The sequence below is a fragment of the Myiozetetes cayanensis genome, unplaced genomic scaffold (assembly GCF_022539395.1).
Source record: "Myiozetetes cayanensis isolate MyiCay16 unplaced genomic scaffold, myiCay2020 scf7, whole genome shotgun sequence".
NCBI lineage: Eukaryota > Metazoa > Chordata > Aves > Passeriformes > Tyrannidae > Myiozetetes > Myiozetetes cayanensis.
In genome coordinates this window covers 44,112,428-44,121,861 of record NW_026087964.1, presented here as the reverse complement: position 1 = coordinate 44,121,861, position 9,434 = coordinate 44,112,428, and the positions used below count along the sequence as shown (strand labels likewise).

General features: G+C 39.9%; 1 protein-coding gene across 1 annotated transcript in view; it reads left to right on the top strand.

Moving 5' to 3' along the window:
- The first annotated feature begins 204 nt into the window (after positions 1-204).
- The window catches only part of ENPEP (glutamyl aminopeptidase), a 33,492-nt gene continuing 24,262 nt past the window's right edge, over positions 205-9,434 (top strand). Inside the window, exons 1-3 of the mRNA XM_050337648.1 lie at positions 205-1,070; positions 4,982-5,123; positions 7,653-7,784. Coding sequence (XP_050193605.1) covers positions 409-1,070; positions 4,982-5,123; positions 7,653-7,784 — 936 coding nt within the window. The 5' untranslated portion in view covers positions 205-408. The remainder of the gene's footprint in view (positions 1,071-4,981; positions 5,124-7,652; positions 7,785-9,434) is intronic.

Genomic DNA, 9,434 nt, shown 5'->3' with positions numbered 1-9,434 from the left:
TCTGAAAGCTGCTGACAGAGCTTTGGCATCTGATCATGTCCTGACTGCTGATTAACATAGCACTGTTTTATATTTAACTCAGGCCAGAACAGGAGGGGCTGGGGGTGGGGTTGCACTGCTTATAAGGGTAGCACGGCAGGAACAATGTTCTTCTGTGTCAGTTCCCTCCTTCTCTCAGCCCAGCTGCACTTCTTTTGATCATTCACATTTCCTCCAAGTGCATGTTGTCTTTAATTAATTGAGTGTCTCGTGGAAAGCGAGGTGCGGGAGACAGGCAGAGAACAGCTATAGCTACACAATTAAAATACAAACCAAGACTGCTGAGTTTACTGAATGCAAATGTTGGAGTGACTAATAACCTTTTTTTGTAGTTAATGTTTTGCTTTGAGAGTGGAACCGGGAGCAGAGATGGAGGGCATGGATTTTGAGGATGAGAAGTCCAAGAGGTACTGCATGAAGACAAAGCATGTGGCTATCATCTGTGGTGTCGTGGTCGTTGTAGGTCTTGCCGTGGGGCTTGGTGTGGGACTGAGCAGACCTAAATCTCAGGAAACTCCAGATGGAACAGATCAACCAACAACAGGTCAACCAACAACAGATCAACCAACAACAAATCAACCAACAACAGATCAGCCTCGTCCCCCAGTGGATTTGGGTCCCTGTCCTCCCAAAGATGAGACTGGAGAGTGGACAGGTTTTAGGCTGCCCACTTATGTCAAGCCTGTCCACTATGATCTGGAAATCAAGCCTGAAATGGAGGCAGACATTTACAGTGGGACAGTCAATATTTCTATTATTTTGGAAAGACCTACCAGCTCCCTGTGGCTTCACCTGCGAGAGACCAAGATTACAGAAATGCCCATACTCCAGAAATCTTCCGGACAGCAGATTGCTCTGAGTGATTGCTTTGAGTACAACCCACAGGAATACATAGTGATGAAGGCAGCAGCGGAGCTCCCTGTCACTGATCAAAGTGATCCCTATGTGCTCACCCTGAAGTTTCAAGGCTGGCTGAATGGTTCGCTGGTTGGGTTTTATAGGACCACCTATACTGAGAACGGAGAGATCAAGTAAAGCAGATTTTCTTTTATTTACTAAACTTACTTAATTTCTACTTGCTCGGACCTGTTCAATTCCTGTTTCAGCTTTTCACCCTTGCTTCTCACCAACTTGCTGACATTTCTGGGCTGTTCTTTAGTTTTGTCATTCCCCTAAGGAAGATGTTGTATTCAAACCCCTTTGGCTGCTGACTAGTGAATGCCGGTTGGACAGATGAGGGGTTTGTTATTATTTTTCTGAAAAGCCTTTTCAAATTCTATTGCTCCCAGATTACCTTTGAACCTTTGAACTTGAATTGCTCCCTCAGAGAGCTGGAAGGATAGAGGCCTGTTTTTATCTCTGTAGTACAATATATAGCATACAACTATCACCACTCTCTTCCTGTCACTCTCCAAGGTAAAAATTTTGGTGTAAAATACTCTTCTGATAGTTTTCCTGATATGATACCTCCTTGATGTTGTAAGTCTGAGGAATATTCAAACCAGAACTTCTCTGTCCCTCCTGCAGATGGTTTAAATTATGTGTAGGAAAATCCAAACAATTAAGGTTATCTTTGATTTTGGGTTTTTTTTGTGCTCCATCTCTTCCTTATTAATATATCAGTAGTTATTGAAAGATTACAAAGCCTCTGCCAGTTCAGCTAACCCATTCCATTTGCCAGATTAGCACTCCAGCGAAAGCTTGAAAAAGCCGTTGCCCACCATTCAAAGGCTTCTCTTCACAGTTAATGTATAGAGAGGACACTCATCCATTTTCCAGTATTTACATTTCTGAAGTAACTCATTCCAGCCTTTACAGCCAGAAGGTAAACCTAGCTAGACTTTTACAAGTTCCTGTAACAGGAATATGGAGACAAGCACTGATGTGTTGTCATGGCACTTGTTTGCCCTCCTGGGACAATGGTGTCATGAGTGAGAGTCAAATTAGTTTCATTCAACCACTGACAGGCAATGCCAGGAGTAGCAGCAGTGACAGGTACTGACACCAGCAAATCTGAGAGGCAGAGGATAAAGCAAACACTGATTTTTCCTAGTTAAAAATAGTTATCTGATCTACGAAGAAGCTATGTAGTGAACAGCTCAAACACCAGACAGCTCTTTCCCCCTTGTTTTCCTCCTCCTCTGACTTCAGTATTGCTCTGACTTCAAAGGTGCTTTGGTTTTATACTTTGAGTATCTGACATCTCCACAGCAGTTCTGAAGTGCAACTTCTTATGATACTTCTAAGCTGAGGTGTGTTACTTCCTTTTTATTGGTGAAGGATACCTAGATATTAAAGTAATAGCTCCAGACCTGTCACAACACCAGAAAAGCAGGACCAGAACACAGGTCTCCTGAGTTGCAGAGCAGGAGAGATAAGTGCCTTTCCCTCAAATCCAGACAGTAGAGGTAGACAGCAGCCAAGCATCTGATGTCAGGAGGAAAGGGGAACTTCATAAACTAAATAAAGTATAAAATGTGAGCTCACTTTGACTGTTCCTACTTGGCTGGAAGCTACAGTTGCAGGGATGATCCTAGCCAGCAGACTGAAAACTCTCAATACAGGAAGGAACTTGAGCGTGTGAGTTTGTTTGTTAGGCTTGAGAAGGGCTTTAATAAGAATGAGTGAATGGTGACTTCTGAAATGTTTTGTATGTGGTAGATTGTTTGTGGGGATGGAAGAGGTGATGTACATCATAGTGATAAGTATAGCTTTGAAATTAATGCAACCACCAAACAAGCTGCTGCTCTGCAGCATGAGGGGAGGTGATAGATGGGGTAAGAAAGGAGGGCAAGGGAAGAGTTTGATTGTTTAGTAAAACTGCATTTCCCCCTGGCTTTCTACTGAAAAACAATGCTGACTGGAGTTAGCTTTTTTATTTTGTCTTTGCCTGAGGTAGACATCACTCTTGGAAAATTTCAACCCAAATAGTTCCATTCTTATCATGTTGCAAGTAAATACAAATCAGACCAGGTAAGAATGATGATCAAGTCTATTAACAGCAAATGTTAAAGAGAAGACGGCTGAGGTGAAAATGCAATCCAACATGTAATTAACCTACTCAACCTTCCCTTCTGTGCAGTGTTAGAAGCAGCAGGATCTTTTGAGAGAATTAATAACAACTGGGAAGTCAGCTCCCAGTAACTGAGCTGCTCCCCAGCTGTCTATTTCTGAAGGCAAAGGTTTGCCAAAACATTGCTATAATGTCTTTTGTTTACAAACTGGGCACATATCCAGGCTCTGCTGTTGCTTAAATTCAAATCTACCACTACGTTTTGTTGAAAACAGGTAGACATGTGCTGAACATGCCTTTAAGTCTGGGATCCTTGAGAGGCTTAGGGAAAAGAATGCCTCATTTGGGAATCCTGTTATGCAGTTTGAAAGGAAATTATGACATTTTGAGCTTCTGATGCCACTTCTATGTATACCATAGTCTGGAGTTCTCATCATCTAGCCTAAAGGAATGGTAGCTCTAAGGTTTTGCACTCCTAATATCTGTCTGCCTTCACAAGCATACAAGGATAGATGGATTATCACCTTATAAATCAACAGAGATATCACAGTGTTATCACTCTGTAGGAACAAGACATAAATGTGTCAAAATATAGAGCCAATTTTTTAAGCAATAGCTGTGAAGCATTGCCCTGGAGGCTTGGAGTTAATTTAATTGTGAAATAGCTTTCAAATCCTACAAAAAGTAGAGAGTGACAACAAACAATGCACCAAGCAAAAAACCTGTATTGAGTCTGAAATTATTTTAAGGTGAATGTTCATTACGCTTTTAAGTTACTATTCCAATGAACATGAATGGAGAGAACCCAGACATATTACCTCCGTCAGACTGGTAAATGACCCTTACTGCTACAAGTTCCTAATGACCAGTTTAGTATTTAACCGTCACAGGGAAATGCCAAGGGCAACAGAAACATTGAAAAATTGATTGTCAAGTGAGCTTGTAGGATTGCTGCAGATTTGTAATTTATGGTGTACACTTTTAATTACTTTTTGGAAAGGAAAACTACCTTAATATAGTTGGAACAGCTGTAGAAGTGCTGTCAGAAAATGCTCGACATTCCAGATTAATTGAAGAAGCATCTGTGATCCCTTTCACCATCAATCACTTGAGAATACACTCTGTCACTGTATGATTTGTTAATGGGAAAGCCCAATGTCACTGCAAGAAGCAAACACATAAGCAACCTTCACCTTATGTTTTTACGTGACCCCTATTGTTCAGCTCCTCCAGCTGATTTTGCACAACTGAGATGACTTTCTAAACCCCCAACACAGCTTGCACAGCATCAGTTATATACTGGGACGTTCAGCTGAACTTTCCATGCTTCCTCCAGCAGTTTCACTAATGGAGTCAGGGAAGCGTAACAGCACCAACAGAAGGCTGTATGTGGTAAATGCAGAAAAAGAAACGCAGAGGCAGGATGGGATTTTAGTGGCATTTACACAATTTCAAGGTGTTGTCTCAGGATACGTTCAAAACTCCAATACCAAGATATGCTGTAGTGGATAAATGATGTGTGGAGTGACTTGATTTCCTTTCAAGTGATATCATCAGTATTTTATTTTAGGTGCGTAAATCAATGGAACAGCTTATGAGGAGAGTAAACAAAATTTTTACCATCCATGAAGGGTCATGCCTATCTTACTGCCTGGCTCCTAAAAATATTTGATGATAAGCAATTTGCTTTAGCTTTTCCTCTGAAACCTAGAGAATGTTGATTACAGACTTTGACTTACATGTTACACTTGCCTATGGGATGTCAGCTTGTGCATTTCTGATGTCACCTGCTTTTATGAATGGACAAGTACACACAAATACTTGTAGTCGAATTTAGTTTGTGAAATTGCTAAAGAAATATGCTTAGAAATTACAGACAATATTTCAAAGCTATATAATGAAGGCTTGCCAATGTGTTGTTTGTTTAAGGAGCATTGCAGCTACTGATCATGAGCCAACAGATGCACGGAAGTCATTTCCCTGTTTTGACGAGCCAAACAAAAAGGCAACTTACAACATATCTATCATCCATCAAGATGCATACCAAGCACTTTCAAACATGCCTGTACAGGTATGTATTTCCCAGCTCTGCTGCCTAAGTGGAATGGTTCTCCAAAGCCACTGGAATGATGGTGGGGATAGCAAGGTCCTTGCGTGTTCACAGACTCTGCCGCCTGGACAGTGCAAAACTAATGGTTAATAAATATTCCATAGAACAGAACTGGTTGGTTGGTTAGGACTCATGGTGGTCTGCCAGGACACAACATGGCAATACAGAGTCATATCCAAAGCAGAAATGAAACGTGTCTCCTGTCTTTAGCTAACTGATCCTGTATTCAGATATTCTAGGTGAGCGTTCCTTACTAATTATAAATAGATGGTGGCAGGTTCTCCAGTCAAACTGGATGGACTCTGAGAAAGAATAGTCTGGAAGACAGCTTTTTCTCAGGTGGAAACTCTAAAATGATCACTAAAACTAAATAATGGTCCAAAGCGAGGGTCTGCTGATCACAATCTAATGGCAAAGAATCCTTCTAACAAGGAAGTCTAGGATTATTATTTTTAATGATACAGGATCTGAAATCCCATCTGTCAGTTCATGGGTGTGGACACTTGTCATTCCATCATGTCTATAATTTCGTAAATAATCCATTTCTGGACCAAGTGTGTCAAATTCCAAGTTTTGTATGAAATTCAACAGTATCATTTATCTACCTCTGGGCTTTCTGGAAGAAGATGAATGGCTTTCAGATGAGAGATTTTCTAATGAATAGTTCAACTGAATGTGTAGTCCATTGTGTAATTTCTAATAATATATTCTGTAGTGGGAGACAAAGTACCAAGTTAAAAAAAAAAAAAAAAAAAAAAAAGAAAGAAAAAAGAGCTTCCAGCCTCCAGGCTTTTGGCATTTTCATCTTCCCAAATTGCTTCCCCACCCAGAAAACAAAGGTCTGCTTTACCGTGTACTGTTTTATTTAGTCCCCCAAACTTTTTCTCCTAGAAATGCAGCAGAGATAACCATTACCAATCTAATACAGATGCCTTCCATACCCTTTGCAAATTTAAAGCTCTGCCCCATTGTTATTAAAGGCATTTCTGTGATACCTAAAAGAGACCAAGCACTTTGATGAACAACACATGAAAGGAGAGTGCTGTACCTTTCCTCACAGACCTCAGATAAGGGAGGGTACCACCAAGGAAGGTAAGGGGATGAGTCTAGATGTTATGAAGATTTAGTGGGCTTTGAGATTTACTTTACACCTTGACATGTGAACCTTGCCTCTAGAATGGACATACAAGAATAAGCTTCTTCTACAGTTTCTAAATTAATTTACTAAAAAACCAAGTACAGATAAGAAAATGCGGATTATGCTGAGTTCATACTCAAGTTTGACTGGGGATTATAGTGGGGCACTTTTATATCTGGTGTGCTCACAAGATCAGTAGCTCTGGTCTTGGTAGTGAAAGATCTTTGGGAAACATCCTTTCAACAGATTGAAATGTAGTAGTTTGTAAATGCAGGGCATGTTGTGTGTTACGCGTCCTGTAGCAGTTTTTGTGGTGTGGAGGTATATAATCAGCATGGCAAAACCAGCTCAGCAAAATCAGAAACTTGTACATTTCATTTGCATTTTTCACTGGATTTGATTTTTTAAAAAATTTTTTCCACTTAAGTCCTGACTTTGTAGAAAGAGAAAAAGATATCAAGATAAGTCAATTAATGGAAAAGGAAACTGTGAATATCTCTGTCAAAAAAAGGTTTATGAATGTCTGTGAAAAAGGTTTTTTCTCATAGAATCACATTACCTGTAACATTCACCATCTGAGCTTTATTTGTATTGTTTATAAAAAAAAATTCATGAAGTATTGTATCTCTAGAAAGCTAATGTCTTTTCTATTCTTTTTGCTTTTGTCTTCTTTAAGTTAGTCATCCAGTCAGAAGCACAAAAAAAAATCAGACAATAGCTCAAAATGAGTAACAGAAATAAATATTTATGGAATAAATGACATACAACAGGATGAAAGTTTGGCCATATAGATCATTTGAGAGTTAAGGACATTTGGGAAAATCAAGAAAGCACTACATTTTATGTACGTTTAAGCCACCCAGCAGTTAACAGTGTTCACTTGTATTAGAAAGAATTCAGGATAGATTCATGACACTGGTCTTTATCCCAAGTAGCATCTCTACAACCCCTGACTCCTACATGATGCGTATATTTAAGAGAGAGAGAATTCAATCTCTTCTCTGATCTGTCCAAAGTGATGTTATTTTATGCAAGTATTGCAAGAACAAAACACAGCAGCATACACTGGAAAAATTCCTGTTCATGTGAAAGATTTCAAATCCCTGATGAATATTACAATAAATTAAACTTACTTAGTGCAGAAAAATGAAGTCCCATTTCATGTATTGCAGTATTGCAGAGGAAAACCATTTCTGTTCTCGCACCTTCAGCAATGAGATGCCAGAGGAGGTGAACCTGGAGAGGTGATTTATCATTCTCATGTAGTTGCAGCCTTCATACAAATATTGTACCCTCTTTGGCATGTGTTTGCAATTCCAAAAATCAAACTGGTTATTCTTCCATTTCTACAGCAAACTGTACAACTCGGTGATGGCTGGACTCGAACAACTTTCCAGAAGTCAGTTCCCATGAGCACTTACTTGGTATGCTTTGCAGTGCACCAGTTTGCCTATGAAGAGAGAATATCCCGTAGTGGGAAACCTGTAAGTCCTGCTGCAACCTGAACATACTTCAGATGACAGATGTACCTTGATTTGCATTTAAAACAAAAAAAATCTCAATTTATAAAAACAGGAACATATTTTTCCATTTCCTGTAGCCTGTTTTATGCAGCCTGTTTTATCAGATTAGGTGTTCACAGTGGTCCCTCTGACATTAGCTACATATAGTGTTTTTGCAGTCCTTCCCTGTCTCCCATCTTTGTGAGATCTCAGCCAGTGCCACCCCTATGGGCACACAGATGAGGAAGAAGCATTATTTCTCTGACCTCATCCCTGACTCGAAGATCAGTGTCTGAAGGATTCTACAAGTCGAGGGGTGCAGCAGAGTCACAGGCCATGGATACAAATACTTTATAGATTTCTGTGGGTTAAAAGATATGAATCTATGCATTTGATATTGTCACAGGCATAGAGACATAGGATTACAGTGCTATGTGCCATCATGTGTTGTCTCTAATATTCTTTATTTTACAACGGCTGCTACAGGAAACTGCCCAGTGTAAATTCTTTACAAATAAGTATAGAAGCTATAGTGTCTGCCTAAACAACTGGATATTTGGTAGGTGCCCTAATGAAGTGCATGGGTTTGAATCTGAATCCATAAAGTTAAAATAGCTCCTTTACTTAGATGCAGCAGGCAGTCCCATCTAGTTCTTGCTTAGATTCAAATCTCCTGAAGATATAGCTGATTAGAGATAAAGAAATCACAAGACACTACGTTGATTCACAAACTGGAATCCTAAATATAATTTGCCCCTCAACATAAACTCCTCATTTAGCCTAAATCTAGACTGGGATGCTCAACATGCTGTTAATTAGGTTTAGTTTTTTCCTTCATCTGACACAGAGGATGATCCCAGGGCTCTATGCTATTGCTGCTGCCCCTTCCTTTCCTCTTTCCATGTGGTCTCATGGTTCACCTGAGCCAGCAGTGCTTTCCTCCTTTTCTGGAGACAGCGACACAAATGGACAGGGAATCTATAACAAAGCCCCAGCCGGGCCACCATTCACCTAGCAAGTTAGCTCTTCCTGAGTTTCCCTATCCAAAAAAGCTCAGTCAATCCTTCCCTACTTGAAGCTGTCCACTGATGTGAAAATCTGCCTTGTAGAAATCTCCAAGGTTCTGATTCAGTTCTTAGCAAAGACTTCCTAGGTAGTGCTGTGCTGAGGTCTCCCTCCTCTGTGCCCTAAACACTATCATGCTGTATGCTTACATTATTTCTTGACAAATTGCTAAGGTTAAATTACACTTAGACAAGCAAATGGAGCTTGGTTTGAGATAGAGATGTAGTATGCTTTGTTTCCTGCTGTTTGGCTGAATAATTTGCAAAACAAGAGCACATTTTTAAGCTACCCAGTTGCACAATTTTGTTAACCAGTTGTTCTTCAATGCAGTTGATCCACTTACTATCAGGGACAGGACTTGAACTATTTGGCATCCATAGATATTCTCTAGAGTTCAGTTATTTTAAGAAGCAGAATTTTGTAGCTTTTTGTGCAGAAAATAATGTGGTAGGGGAAAAAAGTACTGAAGAAGTGTGTAACACTCTTTTCTAATTGCAAAAGTTTACATTTTCTGCTTGTCCGTGCCACGCTCCAGAGTACGGCGCTGAGGTCGATATTGGTTTTTTC